Genomic DNA, 26,592 nt, shown 5'->3' on the forward strand with positions numbered 1-26,592 from the left:
GAACATCCCTTCTATGGTGCAGAGTGTCTATAGAAACTACTCAGTTTTAGCATGTGCAGAATGAGGCCTGGCATTGTCTTACTTCCCAGGAAAGATGTCATCTTGATGGCAGTTTATATCTCTGTACAATCGAAATATATGCCTCCATGTCAGTTATACCTTCACACAAATGCAAGTCACCCATACCGCTTGCACTGATGCACCCCAATACCACGACAGATGTTTGCTTTTGCACCTGTCACTGATGAAAGTCTAGCTGGTCCCTTTCGTCTTTGAGACTGAGAACTAGACGTATGTTGTTCCCCAAAACAAGCTGAAACATGGACTCATCTGACCACTGCACACATTTCCACTGTCTTCTAGACCATCTGAGATGAGCTCGGGCCCAGAGAACTCACCCGGCATCTCCGCATAGAACTGATGTATAGCTTTCTCCTTGCGTAACAGATTCAAGTGGAATTTCTTGATGCAGCGCCAGACTCTGTTAAATACAGCCACATGTGCTCGGGAGTACTTTAGAAAACCATTGTCACTTAACAGAGTAACCTGATGGTTTCTCATGCAATGCCATCTGAGGGCTCAAAGGTCACGCACATTCAACGGAGGTCTACTGCCTTGACTGAGATTTCTCTGGATTCCCTGAATTTTTTCACAATATTATGTATGGTAGATGGTGAGAGACATAAATTCCCTATATTTTAGGGAGTTAACATTTTTCACATACGTGGCATCAGTCTATAAACATTTGAATTCTCTTTATTTAGGAGTATCAGATAGGATGTAACTTAAATCACTCAAACACTGCTTCAAACCTAATAAATACAGGTTACAGCTGAGCTCTCCCTATTTTTTATATTAATTATTTCTGAATAATAACTTCTTAATAATCTCTTAATAACTTCATACTTTACTATAAAAAAAGAAAGTGAAGACAATTAATTTAAAGATACTGTACCTGATAATTTTTTCTTCTATTTGGGGAAAATGGTTTAAACCCCAACTAATATATTTTAAAAGCAATCATCTGGGAAAAAAACAGGCTTTATGATGCCATCTACTGTTTATTATAGAGGATTGTAATAGATGAGAAGCTCTTTCCAGGGACGGAAAGCCTTGGCCAATAACATGCTCAGGAAAAAGGCGGGGGTTGCGCATATTGAACTCAGGTACAAATATTATAAAATCACATCATAAAAAGTACATCATGAATCCATTTTCCAAACCGTGTTTTTGTCTTATCCTGAATCATTACGGTCCACCTATAATAAGTGTTTATATTCGGACTAGTGTTCGGGTCGTACTGCTGCGGAGTAGCCCATACCTGCGTGACTCGTCATAGACATAAACAGAGAGAAGTAGTTCCGTCTACAATGTTCTTCCGCAATACGCATGCCATTCTGTTTATTAACCGCTAGAGCGCCAAAAGTTAAGGACTGCAGCTTTAAGTAAAAGAGAGGCAACTCTTTGTTTTCTGTAATAATTTTCAATGATTATTGCACATAAAAAAAAAAAAATAATTAAAAAAGATCATTTATATTCCAAACAATTTTATCCTACACCTAAGCATTGTCACATGATTTAGACATTGATTATGTACTTCAGAGGCATGTTATTCGTATATCATTATATAAGTTTCTACTCAACTGAAGTTTCTCCTATTCACATAAAAAAAGCAATTAAGTTGCAGAGCAAAACAGACATTGAGAAAGACACAAAGTAGCCTCTATTGGGTGTGGTTATGACCGTGGTGATTGTCGAAGGCTTATTAGTGACTGTAGATGGCTCAACTGTGGTTGCAGTTACAGAGGGACTCTTTATAGAAGTGAAACATGTGCCCACATTTCCCACCATGTCCACAACTACCAGCTCTACTTCCTGAGAACAACAGGAAGCATTATAGGATGCCACAGTCACATTTGTGCCATCCTCACTTATCACAATGCTTAAGCTGAGAGAGCCGTTCCCACGGTTGAAAGACACACTGGATATGCCTGTGCCATTCCCGTCCGTCAAGTTGGCGGAGAGTTCCCATGATGCCGTGCTGCATTCCACAGGACAGTCAGCTTTGATGCTCACTACCTGACAGACAGGGCTAGAAATATCAGTCACCTGCCAAAATAAAAATAAAAATAATTGAGGTTAATCAGAGTCGATGAAGGGATCAAATGCTAATACTGTTTGCACCAAAAACAATGAGTCACGAAGAAAGCTATTCTATTCAATAGAGATCAGTTACAGTACAATGAAAATGCAACAAAAGTCAAACTGATGGTAATTATTAATAATGTCTACTCTAGCCGCTTTCATAACAGCTACCTTAGTCATGACACTGAACCGCAGTGCCACGTAATTCGAGTCACTGGACTCTGTATCTTCTGCTTCAATAGTGAGTGTGACATCCGTCCCTGACTTTGTGTTGGAGGGTGCGGTCAGTGTTACAGTTCCCTGAGCGCTGCCCTCTGTCCCCACGTTCAGAGAGCTGGGGAAAGACACGCTGAAGCCGCGGTCAGTCCGGGCTCGGATAGTGTAGTCGCTCACTGTAGCATTATTGACCAATGTAAAGTTGAGATCGAAAGGAATTCCAGGCTCTATAGTGCTATTTGGTTGGGCCTGAGAAGTGAAATGGTAATATGGTTAGAAATATAGTCAATGTATTTTGCATATATTTGAATTCTGTGCTGCTCATACTAAACTTATATAAAAATCATGTGACAATGTTTTTTTGCTGAACTATCCCCTTAAGCTCACCGTGATGGTAACTCTAGAGCCTTTTTGCTGTGTGGGTGACTGTCTCTGGAATTGACTAGGCAAAGATCGAGTTGAGTCATTCAACAGTCCTTTAAGTTGGACCACAAATGCTCCCTCTGGGATTCTGTCTACATTCACCAGGAAGTCTGTCGCTCCCACTGCTTTGATGGTTCCATTAACAACATCAGATCCTGAAGCTTCAACTAGAAGCACATCAGTCACAGTGACTGAATCTCCTCCGGTCACAGTGACAAACAAAGTAGCTTTCCGACCTGATCAACAATTAAAGAAAACATTTTTTCATTCACATTGACGACACTAAAAACTAAAAAATAAAGATAGTTCTTCATGTTTATACTCTCCTGTTCAAAAGTTTTGCATCAGAAAGATTTTTTTTTTTTTTAAATGATACTTTTATTCAGCAAGGACAGAATAAAAACACACAATGAACTCTCTATTCATCAAAAAATTCTGAAAAAAATTATAATGAAATCCAAATAAATATTAAGCAGCACAACTGTTTTTAACATCGATAATCAAATATGTTTCTTAAAGCTACACTGTGTAATTTTTTTAGTTGATTCTTAGCAAAAAACACTTAGTTCTTTCAAAAATATATGTGCTCATTAATGTATATTTACTTTTTTCAAGTAATAAAGTATTCTCGTAAATTTATAATCTGCCATTGAAAGTACATACGGGTGAGGGGTTCGAATGCCGGTCGCCATGTTGCCCCTCCATCTTGAAACTACATTAGCCAAAGAGGGACATACCTGTAAATTCAAGCTTCGCCTTTCGCGCTTTACACTCAGTGACACAGAGACGAATGCGAGGGGAGATTACTCGCGACTGCCGGCAGATTTGAAAGATTGCTGATGGAGGATCACGCCTATTTTCGAGGACATGTAGCAGAGTCGCCAAGGAAGCGAAAGAGAGAATTAAAACGTCAACGCGACAGGCAAATCAGCAAGACCAAAGTCAATACTGGAGTAACTTTTCCCAGATGGAAAGAGCTCATGAGGAGCAAAGATTTCAAAACGGACGCCGAAGTTGCCTGCTTTCTTCTCGACAGGTAATCCAGCCTATTTGTGTAAATTCGAAGTTTTATAGTTGCTTGTCTAACTATAGCATAGTTGTGCATAACGCCAGAACGACCTCTAGTATAACTTGCGTTACTTTTCCTCACGTCAATGGTGAAAAAGTATTGTTTACCTTGTAACATAAATCTGTGCTGCGACGGATCACAGGTGATAGTTTTAACACTAGAACTGCCATGGCGGTCATTTTGACCGTTTTGAATTTTATATCTGCAATAACTTTGTGGAAAAAATAAATAAAATCCTGCTGGTACCTGACTTTTCCTAAAAGTGTGTGTATTTTCGTTTGAAATGTTTTTCATATTTATTACACATAAGGCAAAAAAAAAAAAGAACATATTTACCTATTTCGGCCATAAACGGTCAAATTGACCGCACTCAATTTCGCGGTATTCTTTTGTTAAATTTCCCGCGGTTGACCTTTGTCTCTGTCACTGTCAACAGAAAAGGTCAGTAACGGTCCTAGGAGTTAGCGTATATGCTAATTTCTACATACAACAAGTATATTAGGCTAATAATATATAACTACGTTATCGGCAATATTGCTAGGCTAAAATAAAATGTCTAAAATGAATGAGCGAATGAAGAGGAACATGACTGGAACCATGGCCCTGGAGATGCTTCAGAACTTACAGAGTGATGATTCGGATGCAGGGGAACAATCGGATGTGGAAAGTGACAGTGACGTTTCCTGGGTGCACGAAATCATTTCCTCATCATCAGAGAGTGATTCAGAGTCCGAGTCCACATCAAGGAAAAAGAGGCGGCTGCTATCATCAGACACGGCGGATCCAGATGTTCCGCTCATGTCAGATGATCCTGGTGAGCTCCGCTGCTCTGTGTTTTGCTCAGTGCCCGAAGTGGGGCGGTACTCACTGTACCGGCACTTAGGACTGTAACGATACGCAAAATAAAACTGAAATCGCGATACTCAGAGCCACGAACCTGTGTCGCGGTGTGAGAAAGAAGAATACAATTATTATTGTAGGGAAGGATAACAATTCCCAGAGTTATCCTTCCCGTCCAGATCTAATGCTACCACATCTTCAAATTAGGCCTACTATTAGTATTATTTGAAATTAACATAATAAAATACGTAGACCTACACCACAAAACTAGTTGAGGATAAATTATTTAAAGTTGGGCAATTCCAGCTTTATGGACGTGACATTTGCAGTCAAAACTTGAAATATAAATTTAATACTAATATATTGAAACTTCTGTTTATATATCATAAAGAAAAATATTACAAAACATTAGAAAAATATAGGCTAAGTCTAAATATGGATTTTAAATTTAATATGAGGGAAATACAAATGCGTTACGGTGAAAAAAAAAAAAAAAATAGGTGGCAAAATATTTTTTTAGTAATTCTGTGCATTACACTGCGCAAACCAAAAGTAATACTTCTCACCTGATGAAGAAGGGTTGGCTCTCCACAGAACATAATATATATATATATTTTTTTTTTTTCACATAAGTTCACATTTATGAGGAAAAAACAATGTTACGGACTTGAGCGCTCTGAATGCGGCACTAAATATTGCATTAAAACTTTCACAGAGACCTCAAACAGAAAGCATGAAGCCTTTCTTTAAAGAGAATTTCGTTTTGTATTAATTATATGTTCATTTTAATCAATGTTTCATATATATATAAATGTTTACATGTTAATTTAGTTTAGTTTAGTTTGTTTTTCAACAGTTGTTGCAAAGTAAACAGAAGTGTTATAGCTTTGGCCATTTTTTTTTTATTTTAGCCATTCTATTTAATATATTTATATTTATATATTTATTAATATATATATATATATATATATTTAATTTATTTATTTTATTCGAACCGAATCGTGGGTTTGGTGTATCGTTACAGCCCTATGGGCACTTCTACATTTTATTGGCCTACGCAAAAAGTAGTTTTATATTAAAATAGCTATTTTAATATGCTATTATTATTGTTATAGGCCCTCCCAGACCAGTTGTAGTCCTTCCTGCTCTTGAGCCAACTGTGCTCAGTCCGCCCTTAGAGACAGAGACGGCTGTGGAAAAAGGGAAGGATGGGACGGTGTGGACGGTCCTTCAGTCAACTGAACGTCCAGGGAGAAGGCAGAGCCAAAATGTCCTGACTGAAGCTGCTGGCCCAACAGCGCATGCCAAGCGCAACATCGAAGATGCGCTCACTGCCTTCTTGTGTGTGTTTGATGATGGAATGCTGAAGCATATCAGGGACTGCACTGTGGCTGAGGCACATCGGCATCGTGGTGACAGCTCATGGAAACTCACAGTGGCTGAACTAAAAGCCTTCATAGCCCTGCTATATATCCGTGGCGCACAAGGTGCAAAAAACATGGAGTTAGACAGCATGTGGTCAGAAAAATGGGGCTTTCCATTTTTCAAGGAAACCATGGCCAGAAATCGCTTCAGGGAGATAATGAGATTCCTGCGGTTCGATGAAAAGGACACCAGACGTGTGCGCCTGCAGGATGACAAGTTTGCCCTGGTGTCGGCCACTTGGAACAAGTTCATTCAGAACAGCATAGCCTGCTACAAGCCCGGTGCCGACATCACAATTGATGAGCAGCTGTTCCCCACCAAGGCCCGGTGCAAATTTATACAGTATATGGGGAATAAGCCTGATAAATTCGGCATCAAATTTTGGCTGGCTGCAGATGTACAAACCAAATATATGCTGAACGGGGCTCCGTATCTGGGAAAGGAGGAGACGCGGAGCAGAGGTCAGCTTGTGGGAGAGAGTGTGGTGCTGAGACTGGCGGAGCCATTCCTTGGGAAGGGAAGAAATATCACCACGGATAACTTCTTCACGTCGCTCAAACTGGCCACCGCCTTACAGGCAAAGAAGACCAGCCTGGTTGGCACCGTGGGGAAAACGAAACGTGAGTTGCCCCCTTCCGCGAAAGAACAAGCGGAGCTGTTCAGCACAAAGGTGCTGAAATGTGCTGACGCAACGCTCACCATCTACCAGGGAAAGCCGCGGAAGAATGTGTGTATTTTGAGCTCCGTGCACACAAGCGTGGGCATCACCGATGGGCCGAAGGCAAAGCCCGAGTCGGTGACGTACTATAATAACACCAAGTACGGCGTGGACGTCCTAGACCAGATGGCAAGGGGATACTCGGTGAAAGGCGGTACACGTAGATGGCCAGTCGCTGTGTTTTATAACATCCTTGACCTGGCTGGGATCAATGCCCACATCCTCTTCAAGGAGTGCACCAGCAGCAAATTACCTCGGAGGAAGTTCATGCAGCAACTTGCAGAGGAGCTGAGAGCACAGTTCATGGAGGAGAAAGGAGCAGTGTTGCAGTTCCAGGCACAAGGTTCCAGTCAGCAGCAGAAGCAACCACCGCAGCAGACACCAAAGCGGAGGCAGTGCCAGGTTCGGAAAAGCTGTATTAAAAACAAAACCCACGACACCTGCTGCAAATGCCGCAAACCCGTGTGTGGAAATTGTGCGAGGAGAAGAGAGGTCACTTGCCTTGACTGTGAAGCTTAAATAGCACTATATTGATGTAAATAGTTAACATACAATTTGTAATATAGGCTAGTGTTTTTATGTTTCTGTAGCCTATTCTTCCTTCTTGATTCTTCATTGTTTTGTTTTAGATCAGCTCGTTTCCAGCTTTTTTCTATTAGCCTATTTTTTCTGTTATTATATTAAAATAAAATATTTTATAATTAATTATGATACTTTCAGCTGTTATTATCTTGTTCTGAGTTATGTTGAATGGATATGGAAATGTAGCCTATCTGTTGTGAATATGCGATAATTGCGGTAGGCTACAAATTTTATTATTATTTATAAATGTATAATTAAACTTGTTTAAATGTACATTTTGGTGTTGTTTTGTTTTTAAAAGATATCCTAATTCAATAAATGAATTAATCTCTCAATTGGCTATTTATCATTAAAGATATATATTGTTTTGAATCTAGCGGTCAAAATGACCGCTTGCGGCAGTTCTAGTAGTTATGGAATTCTGGCACTTCTAGTGTTAAAGGCGCAATTGGACGAAGTCGAACTGGAAGCCATGTTAATCTTGGAATAATACGGCCACCCTAGGAGTTAAAACGCCCTCGAAATTGAAAGGAACAGAAACTAATATTCACTGGGTAGTCACATACAATTTCACCGCTAGATGGGGGAAAATTTCACACAGTGTAGCTTTAAGAAAGATTTCGGAAGGATCATGTTCCACTGATGCAAAAAAATTCAGCTTTACAATGACAGGAATAAATTACATTTTAAATTATTTTAAAATAGAAAACAGTTATTATAAATTGTAATAATATATATTTATAATAAAACAATATTATTGTTTGTAGTATACTTGTAGTTATTTTTTTATCAAATAAAAGCAGCCTTGGTGGGCATAAGAGACTTCTTTCAAAAACATTTTTTAAATATTACAGACTCAAAACTTTTGACCGGTAGTGTCAAAAGAAATAAATCAATAATCAACTGTCTAAAAAAAATCAAGAGGAAATATTAGAAAAAAAGAAAAAAAGGTGATATCATACCAATGAATGGACGATTGGCTTTCGGTGTGATGTCACCTCCCTCTGACTGCTCCACAAAGTTAAAGAGAAAGTTCACAGAGCTCTGACCTGTAGTCACAATTAAAATATAGTGAAAGTAGCACAACTATTGCAAGATGCAACATTATTGCAATCTTCAAAATGAAAACATTTGACTGATTTTCTTTTCAAAACCATTGTTTTAAACTAAAATCAAGATTAAACATAAATGATATTATATTAATACATTTGATAAAAAAATAAATAACAATGGTTTACATATCTGGCAGATTAAAACCACTTACCAGTGACTTTAAGGCTGTAGAAAGTTGCAGAGTTAATGCTGATCTTCCATTCCATCCCTGTCTGGTTGTCAGAGTTTAGTGTAACTCTCCTTAAATTCCCAACAGTCAGGATGCTACCCAGAGGACCATCTGCCACTGAATCTGACTGAGACACACCTGAAAGTCAGGAGAAGCATAGCTTATTTTTAACAATGATTCTGGCATCTGGATTTTTGTCTTGGAGAAAATAAAACCCTCATACCATCAACACACAATGTCCGAGGTGCGTTGGCTCACCTGTAGGGCTGTAGAGGGTAAAGACGGGAGAGTCTCCGGTGACATACACAGTCACATTGGACAGAGATGGATCCAACACAAAAGAAAAATTTTCTGCAATGGCTGGACTTCTCACGACCTGAAGAACAGTCACCTTCAAGAAACACAGAGACGTTTTCAATGTTGCCGTGTTTCACAGCAAAATTCCAACCACCAAATTGAAACAAATAAAAATTAAACTTTTTCCAGAACGAGTCCGATACCGATACTTTCAGTTTTGGTACTTGCTGATATCTGTATTTTAACTGCATTTTTTACTTTTAAATATATTGGGTAGAGAAACCAAAAGAATATGAATCATATTAGTTGGCTTAATTTGTTTAGCAAATCCATAGACATCAGTGTGTATTTTATAAACTCTAAATGTATTGTTTTTTTAGTACTTATGTGAATTTATATGTCAAAACCTAAAATAAACATTATGTGGTTGAAAACACTGAAAAGTTGTGATATATGACAGCTCTGAGCACGCCTGTCTTTGGCTCAGCGCCAGCCAACGCGCGAAAGCACATTTGAATTTAGCAGTTGATCACGTGATGCACTGACCGTTCTAATCACACCGGTGTGATCGTACGCTCCAGGGACCAGCCTAGACTGATCACACCGGTGTGATCGTACGTGCGAAAGGGTTAGGCTAAGCATGTTTAAATGTATTGTATGACTATGAGCTACTGCTACTTTCACTGTTCATTCTATTGCTCTATCCTATTTTATCATTTAATTGCACAGCTCATATTTAGAGCTGTTCCAGCAGGCTCAGTGCTAAGGATTGGGTCAGTTGTTCAAATGTTTAGATACCAGTGAAATATCCAACCCGATCTCACGGCAATTCGTGAGAATTTTACGAGGTGGCTAATTCGTACAAATTCATAAAACCTCACTTGTATGAATTTGGAAGATTTTTGCTGAATCGTACATATTTTACGAGTTGCCCAATTCGTATGAATTCGTACGAATGACCTACCCCTGACCCCGCCTCTAAACCTACTCATCACTGGTGTTTAGACAAATCGTACAAATTTGTACGAGTGAGGTCATAAGAATTTGTACGAATTAGCCATCTTTTACTCATTTGTATGAATTTGTATACGAATTGGTTGTGACAATTCTCTATCCCAATACTGATACCGATACTGGTCTCGGTATCAGTGCATCCCTAATATATAAATATATATATACACATACATTAGTCATTGTCAGAACATACCAGGGCGGAGGTAGATGCATCCGTAATGACTGCAGTGGCCTGAGACAGTGTAGCCCTTGGGACCTCTATGGTCTGTCCACCTGAAATTTGAGCCAGGTCTCTGTACAGCTGTATGTCTGACTGAGGAATTGATCTTGAATTAAACTGTTGAGATTGTGAGACATCCCGTCTTCTACGGAATGAGAAGGGGTCAGTCAACATGAAAGTGACCTGGAGGGCAGAGAGAAATTGCAGAGAGTGTCAGTTACAAATTAGCAGCAATGACGTAGAAGTGTTCTGCAGGCACTCACTGTTGACTTGGTGCGTTCTATCATGGCCTGAACGGTGCTTTTTAATTCCCTGTCCTTTGCTGAAGCATCGGTGAAAACAAAAATGTCTGAAGACGGAGGAGCACCTGCTAGTGCCAACTGAAAAAAAAACAAGATGAGAAGACCTCGAGATATTATTAATTTCTCATTCTGGCTTTATCTCAGACAAAGCTCAAACCAGCTGTGATATTCACAATAATTGTATCAGTAATATAATTGTATATACTGTATCAATGTGAATAGGAGTGTTTTTCTTAGTTTAAATAAAGGTTTACAAAACTCTCCAAAAGACACACACACACACACACACACACACACACACACACACACACACACACACACACACACACACACACACACACACACACACACACACACACACACACACACACACACACACACACACACACACACACACACACACACACACACACACACACACACACACACACACACACACACACACACACACACACACACTCACACACACACTCACACACACTCACACACACTCACACACACACTCACACACACACACCAGCAGTCCTGACAAGCACATCTCTGGAAAGTCTCCTCCACCAGATGCTGTAAGGGAATTGATTCTCGCTTTGAAAATATCTGCATCTGCAGTCCTTGTCAGAGGTCCAAAATCTGTATGACACAAACACATCACAGAACACTACAGAAACAATAATGTTTTACATCATTTAAAATGAATAATTTAATAATAATCTAACAGAAATATTTTGAATATCTTTACATAATTTACTTCCACTAACTATTGTTCAGCTATCATTCAGATCACGTCACATCACACTTGTATTGATGATGTACTTTTAAAATATTCCATAAAAAGCAACTCACTCACAGATCATTTCATGTTCTAGTCATTGCAAGTTAGATTTGAACACGAACAAAATGTCCGAATGGGTGAATAGTTTACTAATTATTCCATCCATTTTCACTTGATACAAATGTCTCAATGAATGTTTGATGCATTCAGGCTCATTTGCACACACACATAATGGGCAGGCATTCATGTTGACCGCATGATCAGCCAATCACAGCGTTACCACGCCACAGTGAGTGTCATCACTGTGTCACAGTGAGTGCATATAAGCTATCATAAAAATGTGTAGTCTATAGAATATTAAATCTCATATTTCTTTATTTCTTTCTTTCTTTTTTTACTGTTGATTGTTGATTATTTTGTCATTCAAATTCAATGTTTTGAGGCACTGCCTCCTTTGCTTTTTTGCCCTTTGTTGGGGGGAAAACTGGATAATATAGAGACAAGATTACTACCTGGATCATTAAATGGGACTAGAATGTATTCTGAAGGTTCTTTCGGTGTTCCTCTCCTGCTGTCTATGATACTGAAGGACACTCTCTTGGCTTCTTCAATGTCATCAGACATACTGCCTGTGGTGTCAATCACAAAAGCCAGAACTGAGGTCTGACTGAGGCCCATCAATCTGAGAGAGAGAAAGAAAGAAACAAATAAGACTGGCCGTATAAATGTGTGACTCTAGGGGCGTTATAACTGTAATGGAAAAATGTATTTCCATTGATCTTCAACATATATTGCAACATAATGTGTCACATGTCTATATTGTGGAATGTGAACAGGATATATGTATGTTTGTGCACCTGGCGTAAGCAAGACACACACAGTAAGACAAATGGTTAAGAACCTTTAACTCTTTAGGTACGGAAGATAATTTAGCCAAGGGGGGTTAGAGGGGTCATTCTATTCTAAATGTGATGTAGCCATGCTGGGTGAGTGGAAAACTACAGAGAAAAGACCTTGAAGGATGAGTATAAGAAGGGAATTTCCTGGGCTGGGTGTCAGGTCTTGCTCACGTCACGGGGTAGCTGCTGTGATTTTGTGACTAAGCCTCATGGAGGAGAATAAATATCTTTTAAATACAATTTGATTCTTGGTGTCTCTTATGCAGTGATGATGATTGTTTAATTATTGTTTTTGCCACAACATAACTAAAGAACTCTGTGTATCCACAGCATCAGCAGAAATGGCATACTCTAAAATCCATGCCAACTTTCATATTTATAAAAATGGTCTTTGACGTGGAAAAGTTTAGCGACCCGTCAGGTTCTAAGCAGACGTACTGAAGGGGTGGATTCTGGAATCCACTGCTGCTTCTATATATCTAATGAGTGATGTAATGACTGAGACAATCGGACACATAACTATTTATTACATTTAACAAATAAGCTTTAAAGCCCACTCTTAGGAATGAAATTCGGCCCTGGGCCGGCAAGACACAATCTGCACTCCAGCCATGCGGACAGAGTCAAACAAACCATGCAAGTTCATCACCATTTCTTCATTCAACACAGAAGAAATCGATTGAGACTCATGGAACCATCAAAATCCTTCCTCAGGAACTTCACAAAATGCTTTCACTGCAATGGCTATGCAAGTATACATTTAATGAAGTGCTCTGAAAATAATAAGCTGATGGTTCTTTTCATAGTTAAATGGATCTTTTCCATAGTTCCATTTCCTGCTTCCGGTTTCATTCTGTCACGTACCATTATACACAAGTATGTGTGATTGTATGTTGTGTATTTAGATTAGTTATGCTTGTGATTTAGTAATAAAACTTGTGCACAATACGTATTTGGTTCTGATTCTCTGCTTGCAACAAAGTTTATTTTACGATTTAGATTTTGACTACAGGCTCCTTAGTAGTACTGTACAGTAAGAAAGACATTTGAACATTTCTTAGAATTAATAAATAATTAACAATGAGTGTTCAACAGGGTGAACAGGTTGATTGATTGTAATATTAATTTTACTACATAAAATTAATTCTATTAACTGATCCAAATATTCATAATTAATTATTACAAGTTATGATTGATTATTCATATTTATTTTGAGCTAATTTGCTACAGTGATTAAAATCAAGGTATTAATCAATAGTTTTCCTTCAAAATACCACATGAGTTGAATGACTTCTCTAGATGTTACTTTGTGTGTGAAAAGTTACCAGTGTGAAATATTATTTTCATGTATTCTCTAATGTCTGTATTAAATATCTGAGAGGTGACTGAAGGGACTGGCCCATGCCAGGAATTATGGACTCGTTTTGTTTGAGAAAGGTCTTCAGCATGTGTACATACATCTGTTCCCTTTCGGTCGGTCAGTCGACACCACGTCGAGACCGACAAATAGGAATCTCGCTAGAGAGGCCAATCTACTTCGAGTGAAACTAAAACAAGCCAATACATTTTTTGTTTTTTCAAACTGAGCAAAAACAAAAAAGCTGTTAGCGCTCAATGGCCGTTTTCATGGCTGGTAAGACCAGCAACAGAGAGACAGCACACAGACAGGTGCACATTCCTGTCTGTGTTTGCGGTGGCCGTTCCCCTGAGAGCAGTCCCTACAAGAGCTTACACAGATAGAACGCGTCTTTTTAAAGATGACATTCTATCTGTGTGTTTCTGGATGCGGTCGTTACCTGGGATCACGGGATGGTCACAATCGCTGCCTCATGTGTCTGGGCATTGAACACGCTTAGGCAGCTTTTGTGGATAAGTCATGTACCGATTGTGGGAAGATGACCATCACGGAGCTGCAGTTGAGACTCTCGTTCCTGTAAAGGGGTGGAGTCCCCTCGCCTCTGCCTCGATCCAATCCCCCTCAGAGGGTTGCTTCGGGCAATGACATGGGAGACCTGAGGATTACGGTGAGCGCGTCTCCTTCGGGGAACCAACCCCCTAGGAGCCCTCACCCCTCTCATGCTCCGCAGCCAGTTGAGCCTCCATTGGAGTCTCCTTTGGTGCTCCCCGTGACGACCAGATGTCGATCGCTGCATCGGAGGGTGGGTCAGACTTCTTCGCGGACGGCGACTCTGTGCCGCTACCTCCTTTGGGTGTGTCAGCGGTGCCCGAGACGGACCCGGAGATGATGGCCATGCTTTCCCGGGCCGCCTACAAGATCGGGCTTGTGTGGACCCCTCCACCGTGTCCCGAACCCTCGAAGTTGGACGATTGGTATCTCGGGGTGGCACGTGCTGGTTCTCAGCAACCCACCCCAGTGCCTTTCTTCCCGGAAGTGCATGAGGAGCTTACGGGGACGTGAACGGCACCTTTTACTGCCAGAAACCGTTCCGGTGGCTCCTCCTCCCTCACCACCCTTGATGGCGGGGGAGCTAAGGGATACACGAGTATCCCGCCAGTGGAACGGGCCGTTGCTATGCAGCTGTGCAATAACTCCACTTGGCGCGGAGAACCGTGTCTTCCTTCCCGGGCCTGTAAGTACTCGTCGGATTTAACCGGCAAGGCTTACAAGGCCTGTGGGGAAGCTGCCTCTGCCATGCACGCCATGGCGTTGCTGCAGGTCCATCAGGCCAAGGCACTGAAGGTCCTGCACAAGGGTGGTCACGATCCCCAAGTTTGCCAGGAACGTTGTACCGCGAAGGTAACCGCACGGTCGGTGGGTCGTGCGATGTCCACCTTGGTGGTCCAGGAACGCCACCTCTGGCTGTGTCTGGCCGACATGAGGGAGACCGACAAGCTCCGGTTCCTTAACCCCTGGGGACCAAGGGGTTTTTGGGGTCCTTGAGATGTTTTCATATGCCCTGACATTTGTGCTTTTTTTCAGTTGCTTATAAACATATTAATGGCAAAGGTGTAATTACACTCTATTTAGCACAAACAGGGCTACCATAATATGTGAGCAACATGTATGTACATGTTTGTATTTATGAGAAAATAATGTTTATGCATGGTTATTGAAAAATGTGTCCACAAGACTTTTGACTAATAGGCTAGATGTTGTCGCCTAGAGTTTTTGCTTCAAAATGATCTGAAAATCATCCTGCCTAATCATTCACATAAAACAATACATTGATTTAAATTTTGTAAGACACGTTTTGTCTGAAAAGGCAATATGCGTGGGGGCGTGAATGATCATGAATAGTGATGTGATTCACACTTGAGAAGACAATGACCTGCATAATGAGCCTTTCATTCAGGTGTGTCTCTGGGTACCACAAGAAAGAATGTGAGGACTTATTTTGTATGCATGCAAATTGTATAATATCCAAGGTAAACATTTCTAGTAACTATGCAGTTAATTCTCATACTGTATTTTCAGAAAGTTTTGGAATATATCCTCTCCCCAAATGTGTCACTAATAAAAAATTATAATAAATAATTTAATGAGAAGGCTTATATTGACCTATTAAAGGGTAACTAAACCCCTGGTCAGAGCCTGACTCCACCCACTGGCAATATTTGAAAAATGCTGGAAAAGTAGGCAGAGCCCAGTGGAGAGGGGGCGTGCATCTGTGACATATCTCTGCAGGCAAGGGCGTGGTTAACTGGTACTCTCTGACGTCAGAGGGTACCACAACTTCCAATAGGAAAATTCAACTGCAGTAGCCACTGTTCAACCTGAAGAGGGCAGCACTCAGACGTTTTTACACCATATTTTGTAAAATTAAAACACTTTAAACACAAATGTCAAAAAAACTACTTCAATCAATGAACAGCACTAATAAAGCCCCATTCTTACAGATCATTAACTAAAAAAAGTTGGTTAAGGGTTTAGTTACCCTTTAAGATGTTGCTTACATCTACCTTGTAAATATATTTTTTATTGTAATATAATGTTTAATACATTTTATTAAAAAGTTTTCACATGTAAATCAACAACAATTACAATTTTAACAATATTTCAAGTGTAATCTTTCTTTTTTTTAATTATACATTTTATCATAAGCATTTCAAAGTCAAGGATTCATTAGTTTGAATATTGGAACAAACACTATAATAACATCTTAGTTGATAATTCAATATACCTACTTTATTTTTGACAAAACATCACATACTATTTATTTAACATATGAGCAGAAATTGGCAAACAAAAGCTTACTTGATGTGACAGTAGTTTTTTTTTACAGTAAAAACTTTATAATCTATCCAAAACGAATCAACGAAATCTTGTCTAAACATTCACATTTCGTCTGTAACATATCGTTTTATGATATATTAGCATATAAATGTTAATTTGCAGTTTAATACGTTGCTTATACAAAGACATTTTATTTCAACATATTTCAGTCGATTTTTACTCATCTCAGTATAGCATACTTTGGTAAAAGCTAAACAGAGCCGTCGCATAGACTGTGCGAACTGTGCAACCGCACAGGGCCTCGCGCCAATAGGGGGCCTCGCAATCCTGCTGTTTTTTTGTTGTTGTTTTTTTTCACCACTTTTTAAAACATCTCGCGGCACGAATGTAACAATTCTACAAATAAATAAAACATATCCAGTTAACTGGCAGAGCATTCATTTCGTTCGTTTTTTTAAAATAAGAGAAGATCTAGCGCTGAAATGTGTTTTTTAAATCAAGTGATCAAAGTGCTCGTTGCCGCTGCGATCAGTGGCGCGGAGACTGTGTTTTCTCGTGTGGCTTAATTGCACACACGCCGCACTGTCTTCATTTGGACGCGCGCTTCAATCCGTTGTGGATACTCTAACATAATGCACACAAATGTGTCCCTGCTTGATATACAACCACTGATTAACATAATCGGTTTTGATGAGAAGAAAAAAAACTAACGTTATACGAGAAAAATAAAACCATACGTGAAGGGATTCGAACCGAGAACCTCTGACACGCTTGGCGAAAGTTCTACCACTGGACCATTAAGATACACGTTATTGAAATAGGCGGATTCTCGATTAAAATTCTCGAGCTGACTTGATGTAAAACCACTCGTGGTTGCATAGTTGATTTTTTTTTCCCCTCTGAAATAAATAGCAAAAAGTCATAGCTGAGACTATGTGCATGATTATGCTGTATTATTCTACTTGATGAAAACGTATTGCAGCAAGATTATGCGTGCAATAGAATTAGAACAGCTACGTCCGTGTGACTGTAATTCATACGCAATTGAGCATACACATCAAAGAGCAGGGCCTCGCATTTCAAGTTCGCACAGGGCCTCGCACCCCACCTGCGACGGCACTGAAGCTAAACTAGTAGATGTGTTCATGTAAAAATAACGTTTACTAATGTAAGTGCAAGTGTGAATGAACGGCACAGATACACGCTGTTGTTTCCTACAGCTGAAGTAAACATCTGTGCTGTTCATTCATTCACACAGACACGCGATTCATATTTAAACAGTCTTTTTGCGGTTTACAGACACTATTGCATATCGCGATTAGAACAAAGCACTTAAGAATAAAGAACTTACTATTCACAGTCCTCAGCTGGATCCGTTGCTCCTCGAAGTGAAACTAAACCAGCAATTCTGAGGTAAATTTCCCAGGATTATTCCTCATAGTGAAGCAAGACAACGCAAAGTGCATGAGTCTGATTAAACTTGGTGTGTTCTATCGAGCTGATGTGGGCGTTGACACGTTTGCATGGATTGCCTCAGATCAGGGGTGCCCAATCCTGCTCCTGCCGATTGACTGTCCTGCACAGTTCATCTCCAACCCTAATCAAACACACCTGCCTTTAATTTTCAAGTGATCCTGAAGACCTTAATTGGTGGCTTCAGGTGTGTTTGATTAGGGTTGGAGATGAACTGTGCAGGACAGTCGATCGGCAGGAGCAGGATTGGACACCCCTGTCTCAGATCATTTGCGTTTGAATAGCGCGCGCTCCGTGGGCGTGATCAAATTAGCACTTAATGAGCTATAATGAGCTGAACGGAGAACGACTGACATCTCTCTCTTTTCATACAGATTAAATAAACAGAGAATATTTGGGTTTTTTTAAAAATATAAATTACTTAATTTAAAAGAAGAGAATTCAAGCTTTATAAAGACATATCACTCATTCCTGTGTGAGTTACAGTTCATTTTCGGACGCGTTTGAGAATAGACTTCACTGACAGAGAGAAGGCAGAACTCGCAACATGCTTATTTTTCTTTATTTGGCAAAAAGCACAACACTTTGTTTTTATTGTGAGTATACACAAAAATAGACACGTAACAGGATCGAATGATGTATAACACTTATATGTAAGATCAAAATCAACAGAATATTGACTATTCGTCAGTCTCGACGTGGCGTCTCTGTTCCCTCCCTCAGGGAACGAGGGTTACCATATGTAACCGAGACATTTTGCTGGGGTACCCTGACAGCTATGGTCACAGGGGTCATTGGAACCTATAGTGTCCACTCATTGGACACTACTTAAAACTATCTTCAGTAAAAATTGTCTTTAATTTATTATAATTCTGACTCTTGTCTTAAATTGACTCCACTTCTGACTCCGGGTCTTAATTATCATATCTGGTCCTTGGGTCTTTAACTTTAAATCCCCTAACAGTACACACTTTTAATGTGGCAGAGAGTCGAAGAAGCCTAATGCAGGAATTTGGAAATCTAATCAATTCTTGCCGCTCATCATTCTCAAGTAAAGCATTTGGAAGTTAATTGTTAGCTCTTTCCCCACCAGCGCTTTATTCTATCTTCATTCATTCTTTTTTATCAACACTTGAATTTAGCATTTTGAGCAAAATCTGAGAAAATCACGTTTTTGTCAAAGACATCCGGATCAGATTCAGAACGATGATCAAAAAACAGATGGAGTAGATTGAGTCCATCAACACCCCTAATGCTTGCACAGTCCTGTAGCTCATCCTGGGTCGACATTTCATCAGCCCCTTTCACGCAACGCGTTGATCCCAGGAAATTGCCGTAAAATTGCTAGAGTGCCTTCTGTGTGAACGCAAACACGGGATCTTTACGGGATGTGTGTGAACGCACTCACAGATTCCGACCAATGAACCAAAATCAAACGATCCTTGGACAAATCCTGTGACACATTATCCGTGTATTTTCTGGAATCTCTGTGTGAGAGGGGCTATTCAGTAACATTAGCAGTTTTAATTTATATGCTGTGAAATGTTGATGGCCACGTTATTTTACATATACATAATATTACATATGAGATCACTAGTTTCTGCATCTTCTTCGCATGTGTTTTGACCAAATTCAGTACTCTTTCAGAAGATGGTCAATTTCTTCATTCATCATTTTATAAAAGAATACCCTGGTGAAAAATAAAATATATGCTAAGTATACTTGCAGCCAGACTAATTTAGTATAATTCAAGTGTGTTAATGATTAGTTAACTTGAAGTGTGCTATTTTGGAACAACTAATTTTGTACGAAATATATTTTAGTTGTAATTAAATCATAGTAAAGCATAACTTTAAGTGTATTTAGTGTACTTTTGTGTACTAAATTTGAACAACTTCAAGTATACTAAGTATACTTTAAGTATATGCCTGTGGCTTGATTAGTGATATGAAAGTGTACTTTATTTCTGTTACAAGTACATTACAAATTGTGACTCTGGATCACAAAACCAGTCACAAGTAGCACGGGTATATTTGTTGCAATAGCCAACAACACATTGTATGGGTCAAAATTATCGATTTTTCTTTTATGCCAAAAATCATTAGGATATTAAATAAAGATCATGTTCCATGAAGATATCTTGTAAATTTCCTACCGTAAATATATAAAACATTTATTTTTGTGAGTGAATGCAGCACAATTGCAGACAGAAAGACGACTCAAACTCGGGTCTACCGAAGGTCCACGAGCCAGGACTCAAACTCGGGTCTCCCGAATCACAACGGCGCTACATTAGTGAACTTGCCCATGACAAATGCACATTATTAGACAAATAATACTTAGCTATACTTTGTACAAAATACTATTGTATACTATAATGTATTTTGAAAGTATACTTTCAATGCATTGTTAGAATGATCATTTCCAGCACAGTTAAAATATACCTAAAATATATTTTTTATAAAGTGCAAATAAATACACATTTCACTTCATGCATATTTTTATAAGATATATTGTTAGAAAATAAACTAAAGTACAATTATTTAAAGTGTATATTATATTAATATATTAAGTGTGTTAAAAGTGGTATTGTGAAAATATGTAAAAGCATGATGCTGATATACTTTTAATATATTTAAAGATAGTACAATTTTTGTTAGTATATTTGCAATGAAAAAGGGAATATATTTCAAATACAATAACAGGTAACACTTTATTTTGATGGTCCCTTTTGAACATTCTGTTAACTATAAGTAACTTTGCAACTACATGTCAACTAACTCTCATTAGAGTATTAACAGAGTGTCTGCTTAATATCTGCAAACTCTTTATTTTGTTGCTCCTCCAACAGACACTCTACTGACTATAAGTAACTTTGCAACTACATGTCATCTTATTCTTACCCTACCAGTCTACTAATACTCTACTAATACTCTAATGAGAGTTAGTTGACATGTAGGTACAATGTTACTTATAGACAACAGAATGTGTTAAAGGGACCATCAAAATAAAGTGAAACCCAATAACATATACTTTTTTCACTTGGGTAGAGTTAAAAAATCGAGCTTAATTTTAGGCAGAAATGGTACATCGCCATATTATTTTGACCAAAGTACTTGAACTCAACTGACCTCGTAAATATGAACTTTTCAGAAGGACTTAAATGTTTCTTTTTTTCTCTTTAGCTCAAAGAGTGGTGTAAAAAGAAGGTATGTGTACCGAAGAAAGGCTTGGTTGCCTGTGGCCAGTCGGATGTCTTGCAGCAGTTCCATAGTAGCATTGATGGCCATTTCAGCGGCACGCTGATGAAGGAAGCCGTGACTTGAGCTGATGTCATCCTTGTTGATACCTCCGGTGGGGTCTCTATAACTGGTCCTGTCAAGAAGGCCACCATGGCTACACTTGCCTGAGAGAAAATTATGTCAGCATATATAGATATGTAGTTCCAATTTCAAACATCCTGTGGACTGTGATGAGAGGCCTATACAGAGGAGTTATAATTGAAAGGCAGATCAACACTACACATGGGATGCTAAGCTTCCTTACCCACAGGTTTTGTAGAGGAGACCAAGCTGAAATACCCTGAGGTTAGTTTCTTATGCAGCAATATTTCTGGGAGAATGTTATCACTACAGTCTTTCCCAGTGCAGCTTTTGCATGTTGGTGTGCTGCGGTCTGTACATACAGATAAAATATAAGAATGTGAAACTAGTTTCTAAACACTCTGGAAATTGTAGAATGAGGGTATTTGTATTTTGTCATACCTGCTAGATTGTTGAGAGGAAGCTCACGTCTGATCAGGGGGCTGAAAGGAGCAGTGTTTCCCAGTTCCACCCAGTTACTGTGGCTATAGAAATCCTGCACACAAACATTGCAAAGCAAATATTACAAATAATACTGTCCAACGTTCTAAAAGTATGTATACAGATTGTGGTTGTCAAACATAGTGGAACATGCGCATACAGTTCATTTGCGGTGGTTAAACTAAACCTGTATGGACTGAAAAAGCTCTGTCATCATGTTTGCAAATGTTACTTGGTTTAACTTTGCTTTCTATGCAATGAAATACAAATATTTTCATTCAAACAAACAAGTGTCCAAAATTGTTCAAATACTCTTAGTTAAGTAAAAAAAATTAAGAAAAAGGAAAAGAAATTGAATAGCCGTTTTAAAATGCTTTTTTTTATATTATTTTTATTTTACCTTAATTTTATCAGGTAGTCCAATTGAGATTGATGATACAACATAGACCAGGCCTACAACGTTGATTTAAACACAGAGGTATTTTACAAGAAACAATTGCATGTCTCCTTTACTGCATTCTTTATGGTTATCTTAAATTCATAATTAGATACAAGTATGCTCAAAAATCTAATTGCTTATTGTTTCATGACCAAGATGCAAAATAGGAAAATGCCGTTTTCCCCAGATCTGTCAAAACCCAGGGTACATAAAAAAAAAAACACTTGGAGGAACGCGATTTGTAACTACCAGAGCTAAAACAAAGGTTAAAGAGGTAATGAAATAAGAGAAGAGAGAATCGGCAACGATGTAAATGGTGCTAGCAACGACATGGGTTTGATTCCCTGTGAATGCATGAACTGATAACATATGCATATAAGTCACTTTGGATATATATTTTTGGATGTAACGCAATTATATATCTGGTATAAAGCCAGCATAAAAATAAAAAATAAAATAAAAGATTACAGACCACCCTACTATTATCTCCTTTTATACGTACCTGTAGAGTATGACACACAGCCCCCAGTGTGATTCGACCAGAGATAAAGCTCCCCTGCCGCACACTGGCCTTTACTGCAGCCAGGCCACTAGTGATGAGGTCCCGGCCCTCACCGAAAGCCTCATTATCAATGTGATGCGCCGCACTCAGAAAAAACGCTACATCTATGGCTCCATTGCTTAGATAAATCTCTGTTATCGCTGAATAAAAACCCAGTGAAGAGATGGCAGATGATGAATCAGGAGATGTTGCGCAGGCTTGTTGGACAGCAGATACAGTCAGTCTGTTGTTTATCTGGAAGTGAGGTGCGGAAAATGGAGAATATTTTATTATTATTATTAAAAACATAACTCAAATTACCTTCAGTTGTCTATTCAGGTTTCAAATCAGTGTAGCATAACTTGAGACTTAGCAACTAAAAAAAAATCAGCAGTTTCAAAATTCACATTTGAGGTATGAAACAAAATATTCTGTTGTAAAACAAAATATAAAAAGTGTCTTCAAGGATTGTTTATCAGAGACCCTTTTTTACTCATTAATAGTTTGCGTGACTTTAAAATGCTAATATCTTCCTAGTTCTAGGAACAATTCAGTTGGTTCACTCTCATGTTCTTTTCTTACAGCCAGTGTAAAGTCTCGTCCCAGAGCAGTGGCTATGTCACGGCACACTTCTGCTGTCTTGCGGAGGATTGCCATATGAGTGATTTCTCGATGGGTGACAGAGCCACCCTGCAAAAGAGGTTTGAATGCTGCTGCCTGGGGGGGTTGAAACAGGGTCCCCCAGAGAAGAAATATAGCCACCACAACCGGTGAAACCATGACTGTCCACAATAAATGGTGCTATGGGACAATTCAGTCTTCTCTCACCAGTGAAGAAAATCTTGATGAAATTTCACTAAACATTACAAATAAGATACATTAGCTTAGATATGGAAATTTCTAAGCTTGCAAATTTCCTCACAAAATATGATATATTACTCAATTAGAGAAAAATCGTGAATTAAAAAGTAAAAATAGAGAATTACCTTTTCGCAGATTTTGTGTGTATACTGTAACTTATGCACAGCCTCTGCCAGTGTATTTATACACCTTTAAATGATGAATGTTAGCGTCACACATATTTTGTGACGGAAATAAGGGATTGCATAAATGACAATCCTTACACTGTAGGTTTGTGTGCGTGTTACTAAGAAAATCAGCAAGAAAGAATGTTTACTTCCTTGTTAATCACAACTGTTGACACGGTCACAATTTAATTAATCAATGTCTTCTGAAGCGAAACGATAGGTGTGGATAAGAAAAATATTTTGAACTATTTAAACTAAACCATTCCCTCCGGCGAATGGTTATACACAGGTTTATGAGAGCATCTTGAGAATGTGAGCGCTTACATCACGCTTCACAACATGCTGACATTTCCATCAAGCATAAATTTATGTGTGGCAGGTTTCAGGTAAAGATGATAACATCAGATGAATGATTTAATTAAGCAAATATTTTAGCAAGAGCTTCCTGCCAGTCCTGTTCTCTTTATTGTAAGTCAAATGAGTCAGATTACTGAGACTCTCACCCTTTGGGCCCTATTTTAATGATCTGAAACGCAAGTATCAAACGCCAAACGCAAGTAACTTTGTGGGCAGATCTCGGGCGCTGTTGTATGGAATTACTTTGGTGCCAATAATAATGAACGTAACTTTTCAAGAAACTATTGAATTATCAATTGAAACTGAATAAAATATGTTTGAAACTGAAAAAGAATAAATCGCAGGCAAATTTTTGGACTTCGTTTTTAATACACTGCATGTTTTGCTAACTATTTCTCATAATTCTTTAGCTAATCTGAACTTACAAATGCGCTTCCAGAGTTTTCATTTACGCTTCTGAAGTTTTCGATAATGATATCATTATCATCATTAGTCATCGTCGCTATCAGGATACTGGATAGCCTAGGCTACTCATGGTAAGTCTGATTTATTTAATTGTTTTAATTAATACTATACTAATACTATTTATAATACAGTACTTGCTTAGTGAGAGCCCATAACATTATACAGCTGTGTTGTCTTGATTTAACTGTTAGCCCAATCATTACATGACTTGTTTATCTACATTCGGTTACAGTCTTCGATTAGATCATATTTCCCCCCAGCCACCCCAAACAACATTGGGCTAGACTGTACAGTATCTGTACTGTAGCCTACAGTACAAAAAGTACTGTATCAGTCAATGACCGATGCCATAGGACCAGAGCGCTGTCAGTCACTGCCTGATTCAACTTTGGCAATGTAAAGCCTTTTTACCATGCTAATAAAGCTGTTTAACCTGAATTTCTCAATTGCTGATTAATTTGCGATGCAGACTTTTTGAAAGAGGAGAGACACGACTTGACCACGTCTCTGTTTATAATATGTAAACACTCAATTATTTTGAAGTATCGCCCTGGTCGCAATATTTATTCTGATTACTTTTGTGTGATAAAGATGACTGATAAAGCTATTATATGTAGCTAGTATGAGTAACAAAATGCTTTTTCTGTGTCCATATTTGACTAATAATAATTAAAAAAATTGTTAAATAGAAAAATGTTTAATCTTTAATAGTCTTTAATAATAATATATGTCCAAATCAAAAACTTAATACATGCAAGTAATTATGACTGAAAACATCCAGCAACTAGGGAATACACAGCCATGGATATATGTTTATATATAGGGCTATACAGCCATCTACTGGTTACACAACAGTATTACAGATGATAAATGCTGCATGACTCCGAGGTAAATATTTAGTACTGTAAAATCCCTTAAAACATTTATATAATTTGTTTGAAATAAATATTTTAAGTCTGCAACTTGTTACTGTATGTGGAGTTCAAAGCAGTTTGTATTGTTAGATTATAATACATTTCCTTTCTCATTTTCCAGGGAGTGGAGCAACTTTTCCATAAACAAAATTCTGATGCTGTCATAGAGGATGGAGTGATAGTACCAGAGATCCACTGTCCCTATCAGACAATGATCTTACTTTGTTCAGACACATCACCTTTGAATGACTGGGATCTTGATCTTCAGACACCTGATTTATTTTATTTGTATATAAAATAGCAAATATTTTAATTTCCTCTAGATTAAAACAAACACAGTTCACAAGTACACAAGAGGTTGCACTTTATTCTTATTAGTCTATGCTGATCTTGGATTAGCATACCAACAGCATATGAATGTTAAGGGGATAGTTCACCCAAAAATAAAATTCTCACTTATTTTACTCACCCTCATGCTGTCCCAGATGCATTTTACTTTCTTTCTACAGATAAACACGAATTAATATTGTAAGGAAAGTAATCCATCTCTGCGAGTCCTAAAGACGATTTAAAAACCACACACAGTGACTGTGACGGTAATCCATGCGACCTCAGTGGATGAATCAATGCCTTCTGAAACAATAGGCTAGAGAAGAAAAATACTAATAATGTAAACTGTTTTAACTATTAAAAATCACTTCCGACCAACTGTCTTACGTACATGGGTTAAAATCCACTTGTATTATAATGGACTCACAGAGATGGATTATTTAGTTAAAATTTTTTGTTTATGTTTATGTGAAGAAGAAAGTCATATACATCTGGGATGGCATGAAGGAGAGTAAATGATGAGAGAATTTACATTTTTTGGGTGGACTATCCTTGTACTGCTTGTAGTCACAGCTTTGTTACTTGTACTGCAACAGGAACTGTTCAAAGAATCATTGCATCATTTAAAATGTATATGAATTTTAAATATGTATTCTGTATTTGTAATTGTGCATTTTGTATAGTAATGTATATCATGAGAATACTGTAAATGACATGTATATTATGCAGTTAATGTTTTGTGGATTTTGGTCTTTCCTGTCACAACATAATTGCATCCAAGACTTTCACTTTGATACTTGTGTATATACTTTAGTGACAATAAAGAATGCAAATTTATTTGAA

At 38.4% G+C, this 26,592-nt stretch overlaps 1 protein-coding gene across 2 annotated transcripts; it reads right to left on the minus strand.

Moving 5' to 3' along the window:
• Positions 1-26,592, minus strand: vwa10.2 (von Willebrand factor A domain containing 10, tandem duplicate 2). 2 transcript variants are annotated; one of them, XM_082164830.1, is made up of 16 exons: positions 23,642-26,592; positions 23,238-23,511; positions 22,617-22,910; positions 21,637-21,730; positions 21,419-21,547; positions 21,092-21,278; positions 11,818-11,987; positions 11,051-11,163; positions 10,495-10,611; positions 10,205-10,414; positions 8,959-9,091; positions 8,683-8,838; positions 8,381-8,467; positions 2,749-3,020; positions 2,317-2,610; positions 1-2,109 (listed from the first exon to the last, which is right to left on the minus strand). In XM_082164830.1, the coding sequence occupies exons 2-16, from the start codon at positions 23,433-23,435 to the stop codon at positions 1,660-1,662; spliced, it is 2,904 nt and encodes a 967-aa protein (XP_082020956.1). In that variant the 5' UTR covers positions 23,436-23,511; positions 23,642-26,592; the 3' UTR covers positions 1-1,659. The 2 variants fall into 2 exon arrangements, with proteins under 2 accessions (XP_082020956.1, XP_082020957.1); XM_082164831.1 differs by lacking the exons at positions 8,381-8,467; positions 8,683-8,838; positions 23,642-26,592 and having other exon boundaries at positions 23,238-23,577.

This window comes from Leuciscus leuciscus (assembly GCF_965113295.1).
Source record: "Leuciscus leuciscus genome assembly, chromosome: 3".
Lineage (NCBI taxonomy): Eukaryota > Metazoa > Chordata > Actinopteri > Cypriniformes > Leuciscidae > Leuciscus > Leuciscus leuciscus.

What these genes read in the sequence shown, in the direction of transcription:
- vwa10.2 (XM_082164830.1), bottom strand. Translation starts at nt 23,435, where the DNA reads ATGGTTTCACCGGTTGTGGTGGCTATATTTCTTCTCTGGGGGACCCTG. An exon ending in CTACAGCCTTAAAGTCACTG is followed by an intron (nt 8,468 to 8,682) that starts GTAAGTGGTTTT and finishes TTGTGACTACAG; the next exon opens with GTCAGAGCTCTGTGAACTTT. An exon ending in GGTTCAGTGTCATGACTAAG is followed by an intron (nt 2,110 to 2,316) that starts GTAGCTGTTATG and finishes TTATTTTGGCAG; the next exon opens with GTGACTGATATTTCTAGCCC.